This window comes from Podospora pseudoanserina, chromosome 2 (genome assembly GCF_035222485.1).
Source record: "Podospora pseudoanserina strain CBS 124.78 chromosome 2, whole genome shotgun sequence".
Classification (NCBI taxonomy): Eukaryota; Fungi; Ascomycota; class Sordariomycetes; order Sordariales; family Podosporaceae; genus Podospora; species Podospora pseudoanserina.
In genome coordinates, this window is record NC_085921.1 from 3,046,682 (window position 1) to 3,062,279 (window position 15,598).

The window sequence follows — 15,598 nt, forward strand, 5'->3', positions numbered from 1 at the left end:
TCCTCCCTCCTGGTGACTTACGCCGCGGCTTTTCTGGTACGCGGTCATGTTGCCTATGATTCGTACAAGGATTCCACGTAAACTCCACCTAAACCGTCGCTGCCCCGCCTACCTAAACGCGCTTAAGGACCGCTTCAAGTGGCCATTCCTCAAAGCTTACGAAAGCGGCCTCAAGTATGTCCTCTTCCAAAGCGGACGCCCCTAAAAATTGCAGCTTGGAAATTCTACGCTAGCTTTGGTGGCGTTTTGGACCTTGGGTTGGTGGTGGTGGTTGAGCCTATAGCGATAGGGAGTCGGTGCGAAGACGTGCCTGTCTCATGGGCGCTGTGTTTACTTTGCGGCGCTTCCCTCGTGGTGGTTGAATGACATCCCCATCTTTGCCTTGGTTGGCGTCACTTCCCACAATAGGAAAGCAGTCCTCCTTGCCGTCAGTATCGCAACGACGCCGCCGTCGACAACGATCGGTGTTCTGCTGAAGGTCGACCTGCTCCTCGTCGGGCAATTTTGTGACACTAGCCCTCGTTGTTCCAGAGCCTTGCTTCACGTCGTGGCCAAACGACACATGCTTCCCACGCGTCGCCCCAGTGCCGGGGGTGTGGAGGATCCCCGCAGGCTTCACCGGCGAAGCTTCTGTCGCCAGAGCCAGGTGGCTCTGCTGCTGTGTTGTCTCCGGAACGAGAGGATGGCGTTCTCCGTCACTCGCTAGATCGCTGTCGTCATGGCGATCAGGATGTTGAGAGAGGTGGCAGCTGCCGGACACTGAAGCCATGTCTCTGTCTCCGATAACCTGCTCCAGGCAAAGGTACGGTGGTGGATAACAGCAGCGTGTACGCTCGCTACCCCCTCTGCGAAGAGATCTACTACCACGGCTTCTCCGGCTACGCTGTCCAACAATGCCACCGCGTTTCTCACTGTACAGTACCACAAGGATATGGTCTCAGAGAAGGTTAAAATTTCGCTGTTTTGTCGCTCACGGAACCCCTAGCTAGGGCGAGCCGGGATAGCCTAGTCTCCAGTTGGGGCACTTGGTAGGTAAGCGCCGAAAAGGGCTGATACGATTTAGGCTTAGCGGTAAGGGTTTAGTCCGGCCTTTTTTTTGACTGTCCCCAGCTGGTACATAGCCAACGGGAGAGCACAGTGTGTAAGGCCTACCCTTCGAAACATAGTCAGTGCTAAGGTTTTTCCGACATTAAAATTTTGGACACTGACTTTGGTCTCTACTTTACCTAGTGAGCGAACGATAAGATTGCGGACTATCTTACACCTTTATCTCGAGCTTCGCTGCTACGAGCATTAGTGTGACGAACCCCTATCCAGAACCTCTGAAAGGGACACTAGTCGAAGGCGCTTCTAGATAATCTTGGTCCGGTGCAGCTAAGCAGTGCACAACAATGGCTTGTCTCAATCACAATAGTCTTGATACCAACGAATGTGACTTGTATTGCATACTGTGGAACTATCTGCGAGCTTAGCTAGTTTCTCCGTATATATAAACCTCAGGACCGTGGACCGTTGACCTCCAGACGGTCCTCGGTCCTCACCTCATTGGCTTCTCCTGGACCGTGGACCGTGAGTCCCGCCGCGGTCCCCGGTCCAACTCCCATTGGTTCCTTCTAGACTGTGGACCATGAGTCCTGCCTCAGTTCCCGGTCCAGCTCTTATTGGTTCGCCTATTCCCCAACTTTATGCCAAAACCGTGACACTATAGAGCCGTCTATTCCCTCTGTGCAATTTTCTAAGCCCCTGTCTTTTCCCCGGCGAAAGTACTCTTAAGGGCTCTGCTTTTTCGGTATTGTAGAAGGCACAGTAAAGAGCTAATGTAGCGAAAATGTAAGGCTGATAACGATAGAGTATATAAAGAAAAGTTTTACGGCAGTAATATAGATACGGAGGGATAAGAGAGAAGTCGTGTGGTACGTGATAAGACAGATGGAATGGCCTCTTTATGTAGCCAGAATTGGAAGAAGAAAAGTCGTACAGTAGACAGGTAGAAAGTGACGGATTTTTTCATATTAAAATAGGTACGACCCAGAGTCCCCTAAAACGGAGAGCAAATACGCTAGCGAGCCGATTTCTTGGTCCCTGTTTTAATGGAAGAGTGGTTTAGGGGGCCTAAAAACGGGACCCTCTCTATCCAGCCCCATTTTCGTCCCCGTAAGAGAGGGAGGCTCCAAATTTGGACTATGAGAGCGTCGCGTAAAGTTGGCATTTTTGTAGAATGGTGGGCGTAGAGTGAGCGGTGGTGAGCTAAAGGTGAGTCGAAGGTGAGCCGAGGGTGAAGCGAGCCTGATTCTGGGCTAACCGCTCTTGGATGAGACAAAAAGGTTTTTAGAGACTGACTACCTGAGTAATCATTACCCCAAACTCGAAGGTAAGCTGATCATGATTCTCGACAGTACTTGATTCAAACGAACTCGACATTATCAAATTGTTGGGGGAATCACAGCCTGGTCGTGGCTACGAAGCGCAACCCAGCCTTCAACCACTACAAACGCAGATAATGAATATGTCTGTCCAACCTTCTGGAGTCAGTCCCCCGATAGACTAGATTACAGAGAACATCGGTTTTCAACATGTATTTTCCGAGAGGCAGCCCTCGAATATGTCTGTCATTGCACAAGGAAGCGTTCAACAAAGTATTGACCCTTCAGGAGCGGATCAACTTGAAGGCCACGAGAACCCGGTGTCTGTATTGTCCCAGATCGAAGAGCTAGGGGAAGACCATCCTGAAACCTTGGCTTCTGCTGGAGCAGGCAACGCGATCCTTTCAAATGCACCTACATTGTAAGTTACCATCTACCGTTTGTCAACGCATCATTAATCATGTACTTTAGATCTACCGAAGAACAGAGTCTCGTGTGTCCTGTCCCAGGGTGCCCCCAAGCCAACAAACTCTTCACTCGGCGGTCGACTCTGAAGAGGCACATGGAAAACAGACACAAGCCTTCTCCCACAGCAAAGAGTTTCGAGTGCCCATACCCAAATTGCAAGCGCGTGGGTAAAAGATCAGCATTTGATCGTAAAGATGGGTTCGAACGGCATCTTCTCAACTGCAAAGCTTCACCCCGCAAGGGCCTCATCTAGTAAGTCAGGTACCTCACTTGGAGCATTAATATCACGTGGGGGCTCAAGTGAGGTGGTCAGCCGCAGCGTTTCGAAGCAGAAGGCAAAAGTGGAGGATTGGAAGTAAGAGCACAGGAGGCGGCTGGCAGCTCTTGAAGAGAGGGAGAGGGAGTGTCGGGAGGAAAGAGCAAAGTTGGAGGAGTTCGAGTGTCGGATTTGGGAGTTGGATGATGAATAGTTGAAGGAAGGTTCGACTTGTTTGGAGTTTAACACCACCTGACCTGTCGACTGGGGATTGGTGCACAGGCAGGGACAGCCTTGCGCATCCCAAGAACTCCAGGTGTAGGTGGTGGTATGGCCTATTTGAGAGGTCTCATTCCACACAGCTGCACATGGGAAACCGGGAAGCCCATCGCCAAATATGATTCTGGTTAAAATCTGGAAAGTCCAGGAGGCCTTGTTAGTAGCACTTTCCTTTTCGTGACTTTGCACATGTCGTTTTCATCAACCCTCTCTTCTTGCGACTCTGGGGATTCGTCGAGGATTTCATATGGCAGTTTCTTATCAATAGTCTCATCGCTTGTTTTGCAGCATTACATCAAAAGATCTGTGTACATCTTCCTATGCGAAACGGACCTCTCTCTTTCATCAGACTTACTGTACCACTCATCGCAGTTGTCACGTTATAGCAAACATATTGGACCACGCACGCTTGACGAGCACATGTGTGAACGTTATTCCTGCCGCTGGCGCGGTTGCGAATATTCCACTCGTCCAGGAGTCTTCTTCACCGATTCATATCGACATGATCACGAGAAGAGGTGCAAACACAGACCGGTAGCCTTACCGCAACCACAAGCGCAACAGAACAACGCTATCGCACCTACAGCGGGAGTTCCAACGCTACAAGAGCGGATAATTGCGGATACAAGGGGCAGGTTCAGAGCTTTCAACCGTCGTCTAGAGAAGCAGTATGGCAACAAGAATGTGAGAGAGGACTCAGAGGAGGAAGGATGGCATGCAGTCGCACGTCTTGAGGAGCGGCGTGGGAATCTCAAAGTGAAGCCTAAATACGACCTGCGTGACGCGAAAGACGACCCGCATGAGGCAAAACAGTTGTTAGAACCAGGTTGGGAGAGCCTGTGCAACCTTTCTCCTGAACCGGAAGAGCCTGTGAAAAAGAAGGAAGGGAATGCGAAAAGGAAGGAGGGGAATGTGAAGCGGGGGAACCCAGACGTGGGAATGGAGGACTTGCATGTGGAAATGGCAGATGCACCACCTGTGTGAAAGGAGGAAGAGGAGCCTGAGAGGGAGGAATCACCTCGTTTTCTGAGATGGCATTACTCTCATGTAGGAAGGAGATAGAGGTGAGAGATTCAATTGCGTAGGTAACGATTAGCAGCGCACGTATGATTAGCAGCGGTATTGCGAAGAAATAAAAAGAATTGTTATTTGTTTATCATTCTCCTCAAAGTACTTGGGTACTGTCCTTACAACAACGCCCTCTCCACACCAAATAAGTTTAGTAGTCCCCCTTCACAGCGCATCACACTTGGGAGGCACATACGGCCTCCCCAAATGATTACAAACATACGCACTTGAGCACCACTTCCCATCATCCAGCCGGTAAACCTTGTCATAGTGATATGAGTAGCACTTCAGGGGCTTTTCCAGCTCGTATTTATGCCACGCGTCACCCGCGGCATTTGGGTCCTTGATGTTGGGGTTGATGTGCACTGTGAACACATCCCCGTTGGGCATGGTGGCGGAGACGCCTCCCTTTTGACCCCAGGGGTAGGCCCCGGTCCAGGGGACGTTGACCATCATCTTTGGGCGATAGGTGTCGAGTCCGTTGCCGGTCCAGACGGGGCCGGAGTAGTAGATCATCTCTCGGGAGGTGGAGCCGCCGTTGTGGCCCAGGCCGATGCCGCAGTCGGCGAGGATGAGGTTTTCTTCGGGGGTGCGCTGGGTGAGGGTCAGGGGTAGGGAGAGAAGGAGGAGGGTGATTTGGGGGAGGTGCATTGTGGTTGTGTGAATGTGTTTGATTTGAAATAAGCGTGATGGGGTAGATGAGAGTCCTAGGTTGTTGTTGGGGTTGAGTCGTAGGAAGAGTGTGGAAACTTGTTGGCTCGCGACGATCTTGACGCTGTTATGCGGAAAGAGGTGTTGCTGATATATACACCTTCAGCCTGTATGAATAGTTATATCTCATGACTTATTCTTTCTCGGGTATAAACATCTCTTTTGACGATATCCGCTGTCAAAAAGACAACAAAGGTCCAGAGTAAACCGAGGGAAGCATGCGTGCTTTCGGCAATGTCAGCAAATCAACTCAGCCCCTTATCCCCCATTCGCTGCTGCAACAATCATGAACTGACAACAATGCAGCGCTGAGTACAAGCGAGCTCTGAGTTATGATCTCGACCAACCACGGTTATCGTCGGGCAAATCCTTCGGGTGGCTAAGCAGCTGTAGCATCGGTTCCACTATGCTAGATGGCATGTTGACACGGACATAGGCGACGGGAAAGGGATATGCGAAGATAAGGTAGCTCAGCAAATTGCATACAATCATGTCAAAGCCAGTTGATGTATAAAAGATATCATTTTCACTCACACAAATCTTAGTATCCTTCTCGTCACACCTCTCATTGTCTCTGTAACTTCAGACACATCCTCTCAACATGAAACCCTCCATCATCGGCCTCCTGTTCGGAGCTTTCGCCCTCGCAGGCGCAAACCTCCTCAACCCCCTACCACCCAACGCGGACCAGCGCGCCATCGACTTCCAACCCTACGTCGACGCCGACACCGACGCCTGCGACCCCACCGCCGCCATCGACAGAGACGGCTACACCCTCAACGAAGGCCTCGTCCCTTTCAAGAATGGCAACTGCCGCAAAGGCCGCCTCGCCCGCTCCCAAACCTACGTCCGCACCCGCTGCAACCACTATTGGTGCGCCTACCTCTACGGGTACTACTTCGAAAAGGACGAAGGCTTCCTCGGCGGTTCGCACACGCACGACTGGGAGCACATTATTGTGTGGGCTCTCCACAACGAAATCTTCTTTGTGTCCTGGTCAGCCCATGGAAACTACACCACTGCTCACCGATCGGGAGTGCTGTTTGACGGGACTCACCCCAAGTTTGTTTCTCACCGTGGGTGGACTACGCATTCGTGGAGGAGGGCAGAGAAGAAGGATGACCCTCCTGAAAATGAGACCAAGAAGTGGTCGCAGGCGCCGCTGATTGCGCTCGAGAAGATGCCGTGCGGGTTCAATAGGAGGCTGCTGAATCATAATTGGGGGAGAGCTCATATGGATTTGAAGAGGGACCGGTTTGGCGATGCTCTGAACAAGGCTATTCCGGCTGATGCGAAGAACAATGAGAAGTTTGATCCGTATAGTGACAGTTGAAGAAGGTGGCTGAATCGGTAAAGGCTGGCGTGGTGGGAGGATGCAATGGTTAAGAAGTATTTCTTATGGACGTGTATTTGTCCGTAGCTCTGCCAAACAATTAGAAGGAAATGTACACCAGATAAAGCTAGAGAAGTATCCAAGACAAAATCCTGCCTCTTCACCTTGACCTGATCCCCTACTAAAACATATGCACCCCCACAGCGGAATGGTACATCCCCGGCAACAACCCCTTGTTGTCACTCACATTCTCCACAGCCGTCCTTAGGATTGCCGGTGTTCTCTTCAACACCGCCGTGCTCAATTTTCGCTCAAGCCTCTCTGCCCTCCACAACCAAAACTTCTCTTGCGCCAAAAACACCGTGAACTCTCCCAGCTCCCTGGCGGCCTCCTTGCTCTGTTCCTTGAACTTTCTCCATGACGAACCACCTTCCTCGTCCTTTTCATCAGCATCGAAGAGAGTTGATTCCTCATCTTCAGACTCGCTGTCTTTGTCGACGACAGTCCCTTCTTCGTCGTCGTCGTCCATACTGTGTCCCTCTGGCATAACCCCAGCAGCTACGTCGGCGAGAGTCTTCTTCGCCTGCTTGAGCTTGGCCTCTCCATGTTTTGCGTTCTCCCGGCTCTTAAGATAGCGCTCAAGAAGGTGGCACATCTTGCTCTTCTTGCGCTCCATGTAGACTTGCCAAGCTTTCACTAAACCGGGCTCTGGCGTAGAGTTGGTAAAATCAATCTCACCGGTGGGGATGCGGTGTCCATAGAATTTGCCGCGAGCGGAGCCCAGCTCGAGATGGCAAAGAAACCACTTGGCACCCGGCACTCCTGAGAAACGAGCGAGCACCCTGACATATTTGTTAGCTTTTCTCGTGTTGGCCCCTTGTAGGGTGACTTACCATTCTCCTGCCACCAACTCCAGTTGCGGCTCCTGAATGAACTCGATCATTCTACTGACCAACCGTTCCTCCTCCGTTTCCTTGTCAATATCAACCAAACTGTCGCCCTTCTTTTTCTCTTGTCCCCTTTCCAACGTCTCCCCGCCATTTGCGGGGCTGATTGAAGATGCCACCACCTCAGCTCCTATCTGAGCCGACCTCTTCTCCGCCTTGCCCTTGTGTTGCTCCTTCAACACCCGGCTTTCAATCCCCTCCACCGCATTCAGCTCCTGCTCCAACAGCCTCTTCTCACACGAGAAGCCCGAAATCACTCTGGCAAATCCGGTACTGATCGAGCACCAACCCGAAATCCTGTCCTTCGGTGTCACAGCCTTGGCAATCCGGGCTCGCAGCCGATCGCAATCCAAGAAGGTGACAATGACTCGTTGAATATCGAATAGACTTTCTATTCCCGAGTTGTTGACGATGATGGGGTTCGGACAAATCGTGCTACTCTCGTCAAAGTCGAAACCGAAGCCGAGGCGAGTCTTGACATCGGCCTTCTTCGAGTGCTGATCCAGCTCGGCAAGGACTGACTTGTGGTCAACATCGAGAATGGTCTTCGGCAATTCCTTTGGTTGAAGATTTCGTTCTTGTATGTCTTCCACCGACGCAGAGAGATACTCGAGGTGCCCCTTGACCTCAGAGTCATAGGGCACCCACTCTGGCCTTGACGGACCATCTGACAAGACATTCTCGTTTGTGAGGGCCTGAGGTGTTGGTGGTACCGGTGGAGGGGCTTCAACAATTGGCGATGGGGCAGACTCAGCAACCGGATCCGGTGTCGCTCTGCCGATACCAAAAGAAGAAGACTTCTTCGTGAACGAAGAGAGCCTGGAGGCTTTCTTGGGCGACTCCACAACTGGCTCCTCCTTCTTTGAACCTCCTATGCCGATCTTGAATCCCGACATTGACAGCGACGGACTCGGGAGCGACAGCGATGGGCTCGGCAGCGACATTGTTGGGCTAGGAAGAGATGAAAATGAGAAGCCTTTGGTGAGCCCTCCTGTTAGCCCTGTGCCCCTGCGCTCAAGGACGGTACCATCACCGCCACTGGCCGGGGCTTCTCCAGGTACCGCTCTCTTCTCAGCAACCTTCTTCACGCAATGCTTGAGAATATAAGCCACGACCTTTCCAACACTGATGAAACGCTCCTTCAGCTGGTGGAAGTCGGACCCCCGCACCACGCCAATAACTCCAACAATCCAGTCAAACGGAATGTCCTTTTGATCCTTGTCTTTGACTGCATCAATAGCTCGTCGCAGCACGGAGATGGTTTCGCCATAAGTCTTCATGATCTCGTCCATCTTGCCCTGAGTAACCTGAGAGAGCTGGAGGTTGTAATGTTTGCCATGGTCCTTTTGGTTGCCATAAGCTTGTTGTGAAGATGGGTATAAAGAACGACCGCGGACGGGACTCCCCGCGGCCATTCCAGTCCAGTTGAAAACCGAGACATCATTGTGGGTGATGATAACCTGATCCAGCAGCCGTGCCAGTGCTGTGGCATAGCCTTCTGCAGGAAAGGTAGGAAACCGCACGCCCAGGACGCCCATCAGAGCATAAGCGCGGTCAATGGCGACTGTTGCCCTTCGACATCCAGAGGCCTCGAGTACATTTTCTGCAGAAAAGCCACACCGCTTCTTCCCGTCCTGCCAGTCGCCCAGCTTCTCAACTTTGCTGAACTTGGCCACGTACTTCCTGTCGTCCAGGACGAGCTGTAGGGTCTCGTCAACCAAACATCGAAGCACGAAGTTGATGGCGTTAAGAGCGTCTTCTTCTCCAATCTCCACCTCTTTCTTCAGCACATGATGCGTAAGACGGGCGAGAAGGATAGTTTTTGGATCATTCTCGCTGCCCTCGACGAGGTCCACGGCTGCGTTGTATACCACATGCGCCAGCTGTGAAGTGACTGTCTCCATCGCCAGATCTCCTGGAAATTGGACGCCCAGGTTGTGAAGCAGCATTATCAGGAGATGCGCCCTCTCGATCTGAGCAGTCTCTATCTTTGCCTTGCTCATCACGTCACCAGCACCCCCCATTTCCCGGTTTGGCGGACTTGTGTGCTCTTTCTCGGTCCACTCATGAATATACTTCATCTCATCAGGAACGTAGCCGGCCAGCAGGTCTCGAAGAACTTCAGCGGTTAGAATGCCGTCGCCAAAGGCGAAGAAGTTCTGTTTGTCTCGTTGCGTGTATAGAGCAATGAATGGAACGAGATGATAGAGGTAACCGAGGCTTTCAACTGGGCGGCTGATAGTGGCCCAGTCCGCATTCACGTAGAAGGTGGTCTTGCTCATGATGAGCTCTTGGAGAGTCCATGCTCTGGTTGACCATTCTGGTTTCCAATCCACAATGTGCTCGAATCCTTGAACTGTGCTCCTTTCCCGGAGGGGCAGATCCTTCAGATATGGCTCTGGCTGTTCACCATGCTCCTTCTGGAACTCACGCCAGTCCTGTGCAGCATCGGTGCCTGAAGCATCCCACTCGTCATCCTCTAGCACTTTGTTATCCAGCTGGACAAGAGTAAATTCGGCATCTGCGTACCAATCGCCCATGAGAGAAAGCGACTGCGACAGCTCGCCAAAATCCATCTTGTTGATGCAACAGGTGTCGTTCCACAAGTAGCACTTCTCGCGTTGCCGAAAGAGCTTTGTCTTGAAGATTTCGCCTGCCTTCTTGACACTCCGGTCAATCTTGATGGCGGATTTCCACTTCTCCAAAAGCGGCACAATCCCGTCAATAGCATCTCGGAGCATGGAATGGTTCTTGAAGTAGTCGATCTCCCCAACAGCGGCCGCGTAATGCTTCTCGGCAATCTCCACCTGCTTCTTTGCCTTGTCGAGAGCTTCTTTTTTCTCCTGAACCACAGGAGGCATCTGCAAGCGTTCACCACCCGCATCATCTATGGCCCTGCGAGTGCTGCTGATGAGGTTGCTGAAGATCTTGCTCTCCATCTCGGCAAACCTGAGTTCGGCCCTTTTCTTTTGCTCCTCACCCTTAGCCCAGTTCAGGTAGTCTTCGGCACTTTTATCCTTAAGTCGCCGGTCCAGCAGATTGGCCAGACTGAAGGTCTCTAGAGTGCCCGACGACTGTGTGGCGAGATACAGCTCCTTCACTGTTGCCTCTTGCGCGGAGATGTCGAGATGGCACTGCTCTAGCAACATCTGCACGTCACTCTTCTGAGATGCGGTTCCCATTGCTTGTAGCCCGGCCTTAGCACGCTCCAGGTACTTTCCACGCGCCCGCGTAATGTCGCCGAGCGAGACTTCTGCTCCCTTCCACCGATGGGAGAGCATGCAGTACTGGCCTCGCTCCCCAATTGCTGGACGATGGACCAGATTGCCGGTTTCAAGGTCAAACATGCGGCCAGGTGTTTGAACCGAAGGGGGGTCCGAGGTGGTCAGTATTTCCACGTCTTGAAGCCCAGAGAATGGGTGACCTTTTTCTTCAACAAAGGTAGGCCTGAAGCCGCCGTTGGGTCCGAACCACACATTCATGATGGCTCTAAGCTTCTCGTGACTGGCGCCCAGCTCCTTGAAAATTCTCTGGAGGTCCTCCGGCGTGAAGTCGGTTGCTTTGACCGCATCCAGCATCGCCCCCCTGATGACATCCAAGGCGGCGGAGGTGGTTGTCGATGCCATTTTTGACGGGTTGGATTCGTTTCCAGCGACGATGAAGCGTGTAGAACGGTGGGTTGGGCAACGTGTATATTCCAAGCTTGTCACAGCAATGACAGAATTGCCTGCTCTCGTGGTCGTGGAGCAACTTCAACGCCTTAACTCAGGCCACAAATGAAGAAAGAAGCCCATCATCCCCATAAATTTGTCGGGCATCATCTGTCCCACATCGGGCCGACTTGCACTAAAGAAAGAGAGGGGTATCTTAGCTAGAGGGCAGTTGCAAAGGCGTCCTAAGAGGTGATCCTGCCTCAGTTATGATTGGGGTGCCAAGACAGCCGTGCAGCAAATCCACGATGAGCTTCTCCCAGTTCCCTACCATTTCTCAGCGCTTTCTGCGGGGTTCGGGCACCTATCTCTAATGCAGTTTTGACGATCATTCTAGTCTGGTTGGTGCTCCGTCGTTTTCAGCTCAGTCCGGACAGCCACATTTGTCGTATCTTCTTCATATCGGGCACCTTGGGACGGGCGGCTTGTTGCCCAAAGGGTGTTCCCAAGCCAATGATAGATTCCATTCAGTTTCTCCAATGTGAGGGGTTGTTCTGAGGGCCTGGGACAGATTTATTGTAACAGATGGCCTGAAGTCAGCCGCTGCTGGAGCAACACGGCCAACGCCCGTCTTCCAAAATGGCCTCTTACCACCGTGTGCTGGAGGTCTTCGGTCGCTCAATCGATCAGAAGTCCCTCGAATGCGATTAGTAAGGTCTCTCCATGTCTTCCACACACTTACTAACCAAGAGCATAGCGACATTCACCCTTGGGACATCCTCATCAATAGCGAACGATGGTCAGGAAAGGTCCGGCTGATAGGTTTCGTGGACTCGTTCTTCCTGATCTGTTACTCGGGCGTGTCCCGCTTCGAGCATGGTCTATTGATCTACAGTCAGCTCCAACAACACCCCATGTATGTGACAGGATACTTACCTGGCCAGAGGATGACGAGATCATACGAAACACGTTGAAGTCCGCCAATGTCATCGCAGAGAGTCTTGATCTTGAGGTGCAGAATCCCAAGCGAGTCAAGGAGAACAATGGTCGGTCATTATCGCCCATCCTTACCATCGATACTTCTCATGGCTAATCTTGTTGAGCCTCAGAGGAACCGACGTACTTCAAATTCGTCAGTGAGAAGGGCGGCCTCGACTACAACATCACGACCCTCGGGCATCCCGTTGGCCTTACGACCCAATACCCCGCGTCTTCGCTCAAGAAGTATGACATCAAGTTGAGAAAAGGGAGAGATATAGTCATGCGGAGTAAGAGCCCAGGCGTCATTGTTGCCACAAGCTAACTCGTTCCGAGAACGCATCCGTCGTGGCGTCACTCAACACAACTTTTTCGGCCTCCTGCACGATTCCATCCGGCTCGGTGTTGTCACGCAAGCTGAGTTGATCGGAACTATTATTGGCAAAACTATCGGTGGGTCGACGTTTGAGGATGTCGCTGGGAAGTACCTCGATGCTCTTTCGGGGGCCAAGGGGTCGAGAAACTTGGCCCTGTCTGGAGAGAGGACATAGCATACTGGCTTCACCTCAACTAGCTGTCGGGATCCCAAACCCACCAGCGGCGTAACTTCCCAACCCATCAATTTAGCTACCAGTCCCCCGAAAATACCTTTCCTGTCAGTGACCTCCCCATTGCCTATCCTGTTTGCGACCGCAGCTGGCAACGTATCCCATAATCCTCCAAATCCTCAGCCTTCCTTGCGCACCCGGTTCGTTTCCCGCTCCATAGCTATCATATCTTTGACTTCCAGCACCATGTTGCCTGCCAGGTGCCGCTGCTGTTCCATTGGATGACCTGCTCGTGGCACCAGAGCCACTCGGCGCTGATATTAATCTGTCGCCATCCTCTTCCAGGGAATGGCTGAGAGGACCTGGATATGGCCAATTGACGCTGGTGGTAGATGGGGCGGCGGGGTGGGTCGTTGTTGGGTAACACCCATATTGTGGGCCAACTTGGGGCTATGGTTTCATTTGTTTCGAGAATCCATGTTGTGCGCCAGTTGCTTTCTTCGTTGACGGTTTGTTCGATGTGGCGGACGAACTCGGCCCCCGGGTTGTGTTTCCATTCCAGGTTTTGGCGGGTAGGCTGAGTTGACAGAATGTTTCTCTGGAGACTTCCTACCTGGCTGGCTTGTTGCCATGCAGGGCTGTCACTTTCGTTTGTTTCTAGGGTGATGCTAGAGGTATGCAAAGAGCTGCTTTTAGAGAATGAAGACTTGCTAGATTGACTGAGGGAGTTGTCGGGAGTGAGAGTCTCCATTGTGAACGGTGGGGGAGGAGGGTGGAATGGAGATCAAGAATGATACTTAAATGCGGACTGGTTTTGTTGGTGATGGCGGGGAGCAAGACTAAGAGGGGAGAGGGCTTTCAGCACCTGGTGTATGTGATCTCTTTATACAGTTCCCCAGGTGACAGAGTTTTCCAGTGCGAAGATTCAGTTTGAGACTTGGTCCAGTAGGTCCACTTCCTGCAAGTCACGCACGCAGTAGGGCTCGCAATCAGCAACCTGGGAATGGCTGTTTATGAGTTGTCGTCACGGCGAGCCTCGCGCCACAGAAAGCTCAGAAAAATCTTAAAAGCCGCCGGTGACCATGCTCTCCAGAACAGAGAGTGGTAAGTACTCTTGGCCGCATTCCATCCTCGTGACACACATTCGCCCAAATCGTAGTCCTCACCGCAAGAAACATTGTTGTGAGGTTGGCAAGTTGGGTATTGTTATAGGCCTATGGCCTGGGTAGTTTGAAGGTTTGATGGACAGGGCAATACGGAGAGTCTAGGGATGTGGCTGTCCCGGAGGCCTTTCCAGAGGCCGGTTGTCCGTAAAGGTTTCCCTTTCCACGTGTATTGAGGGGAGTCCGCTCCCACCCAGCGGACTTGTTTTCATTTTCTCTCTATCAGTCGATTCAATCCTTTATTACAGCTTGAATTCCCACATAGGACCGAGCCCATATCAGGCATGACGCATTGACGTTGATGTCGGTGATAAGAACGAGAATGCGAGTGGCATTCAATCATGGGTGGGAGAGAGAGCAAGTAATGCGGTTAACGCCATGTTCTAGGACACTTACAAATGCCAACCGGAATTGTCTGTGATGTGGAGCAGTACGGCTATGATCAACATCCCCTCATACACATATAAATCCCGTGCGAAGGTCCTAAACCTCACCCAACCCCCAGCAGCCCAAAGCCAAGCCTCTCAACCGCAGCAAGCTTTCCCCCTTTGATTGGCCAAGCCCACCAATGTGGGTCCAATTAAAGCACTCCCTGCATCGTTGGTGTGGGTGGTTTCTGGTGTGGTGACACTCACACCTCACTGGTCCATCGTCCATATCCCACGCTCACAGCGTCTCGCTTGCGTTGTAGGTAGGTAGTAAACTCACTCAATCTCACAAATCCAACCTCACCGTCTGTTTCTTCCCTTTTCCATCCGATCCGCCATACCCGCCCACAATCCACTCTAGCTACCTCCTCCACGTCAGCAACACCCCCTGCGCACCAGCATTAGACACAAAATGATGCCATCACCACCAGAAACGGAACAAGAATGCGACTCAAACGACCCGGTGGATATCTTGTCCGACAGGGACCTGGCACGATACATCGCCAAAGCCCGCCAACATCGCGAGTCGGACACGATAGAGAATAACACACTGCTTCTCACTTCCCGATACATCACTAAGTTCTACACCACGCTATCACACGCGAAAGATGTCGAAGTAGCGATACTACAAGCCCACGCTCTGGGCATCCGAGCCCCAGAGTTGAAGCGCGTCATCAAAGCAAAGGATGGCATCTATGAGTGCATAATGACACGGATACAAGGCGTGACATTAGAAAGTTGCTGGCCGGACTTATCCCTCTTCACCACCATCCGACTAGCCATCCAACTGCGAACAATAGTCCAAAGAATGAGAAGGATAACCCGACCAACGGCTGGCTCGTTGGGGACAGGGATATGCAGGAGTTTCTGGCTGGAGGAGTTTTATGGCGTGCCATCGCATGCCTCTGCCGCGGTGGTGGGACAAATCGTCAATTTCTGGTGCGGGTTTCAGAGTTATGGCGGGGAGAGGAGAAAAACACTGGCTGAGCACAGAGAGAGTTGTGAGATGGTGGAGCAGGACGCGAGAGGGCAGGAGTTGGTGTTTACACACCACGACCTCGCCCCGAGGAATATCATCGTCGAGTCGGGGACGTCAAAACTGTGGCTGGTGGACTGGGACGAAAGCGGCTTCTACCCCCGATACTTTGAATACGCCGGCATGAGAAATCTCGAGTACCCGCCAGAATGGGGCTGGTACGGCGAGTGGAGGTGGAAAATATTCTGCTGGATCGTCGCCGGGTTTTGTTCCTACGACAAACAAGCCGAGATGTTGAGGGATATCAGACAAAAGGCTGGGAGGTTCCCAGGAGGGAGGAGGTTCAATATCAAAGCTGGGGTGACGCCTTCGGAGAGGCCAGTGGATGATTGATGAGTGATACCAAAAGTGGGCGTTGTTGATGATGAAT

General features: G+C 52.1%; 5 protein-coding genes across 5 annotated transcripts; 3 read left to right on the forward strand and 2 right to left on the reverse strand.

The window, feature by feature from the left end:
• Positions 1-4,599: 4,599 nt before the first annotated feature.
• On the reverse strand, positions 4,600-5,085 carry QC764_208020 (uncharacterized protein; the record flags this gene model as incomplete). Its single annotated transcript, XM_062944514.1, has 1 exon — positions 4,600-5,085. One exon carries the CDS (start codon positions 5,083-5,085, stop codon positions 4,600-4,602), a length of 486 nt encoding a protein of 161 aa, XP_062803343.1.
• Positions 5,086-5,746: 661 nt separating this feature from the next.
• Positions 5,747-6,478, forward strand: QC764_208010 (uncharacterized protein; the record flags this gene model as incomplete). The annotated part of the gene is made up of 1 exon (XM_062944513.1): positions 5,747-6,478. The coding sequence occupies one exon, from the start codon at positions 5,747-5,749 to the stop codon at positions 6,476-6,478; it is 732 nt and encodes a 243-aa protein (XP_062803344.1).
• A 108-nt stretch (positions 6,479-6,586) lies between these two features.
• QC764_208060 (uncharacterized protein) lies at positions 6,587-11,190 on the reverse strand. Its single transcript, XM_062944516.1, has 2 exons — positions 7,372-11,190; positions 6,587-7,320 (listed from the first exon to the last, which is right to left on the reverse strand). The coding sequence occupies exons 1-2, from the start codon at positions 11,049-11,051 to the stop codon at positions 6,660-6,662; spliced, it is 4,341 nt and encodes a 1,446-aa protein (XP_062803345.1). The 5' UTR covers positions 11,052-11,190; the 3' UTR covers positions 6,587-6,659.
• A 227-nt stretch (positions 11,191-11,417) lies between these two features.
• On the forward strand, positions 11,418-12,692 carry QC764_208070 (uncharacterized protein). Its single transcript, XM_062944517.1, has 5 exons — positions 11,418-11,785; positions 11,833-11,969; positions 12,020-12,121; positions 12,185-12,343; positions 12,390-12,692. The coding sequence occupies exons 1-5, from the start codon at positions 11,715-11,717 to the stop codon at positions 12,602-12,604; spliced, it is 684 nt and encodes a 227-aa protein (XP_062803346.1). The 5' UTR covers positions 11,418-11,714; the 3' UTR covers positions 12,605-12,692.
• Positions 12,693-14,604: 1,912 nt separating this feature from the next.
• Positions 14,605-15,561, forward strand: QC764_208080 (uncharacterized protein; the record flags this gene model as incomplete). The annotated part of the gene is made up of 1 exon (XM_062944518.1): positions 14,605-15,561. One exon carries the CDS (start codon positions 14,605-14,607, stop codon positions 15,559-15,561), a length of 957 nt encoding a protein of 318 aa, XP_062803347.1.
• Positions 15,562-15,598: the final 37 nt, after the last annotated feature.

What these genes read in the sequence shown, in the direction of transcription:
- QC764_208060 (XM_062944516.1), bottom strand. Translation starts at nt 11,051, where the DNA reads ATGGCATCGACAACCACCTCCGCCGCCTTGGATGTCATCAGGGGGGCG. An exon ending in GAGTTGGTGGCAGGAGAATG is followed by an intron (nt 7,321 to 7,371) that starts GTAAGTCACCCT and finishes CAAATATGTCAG; the next exon opens with GGTGCTCGCTCGTTTCTCAG.
- QC764_208070 (XM_062944517.1), top strand. Translation starts at nt 11,715, where the DNA reads ATGGCCTCTTACCACCGTGTGCTGGAGGTCTTCGGTCGCTCAATCGAT. An exon ending in GCATGGTCTATTGATCTACA is followed by an intron (nt 11,970 to 12,019) that starts GTCAGCTCCAAC and finishes TTACCTGGCCAG; the next exon opens with AGGATGACGAGATCATACGA. An exon ending in GCGAGTCAAGGAGAACAATG is followed by an intron (nt 12,122 to 12,184) that starts GTCGGTCATTAT and finishes GTTGAGCCTCAG; the next exon opens with AGGAACCGACGTACTTCAAA.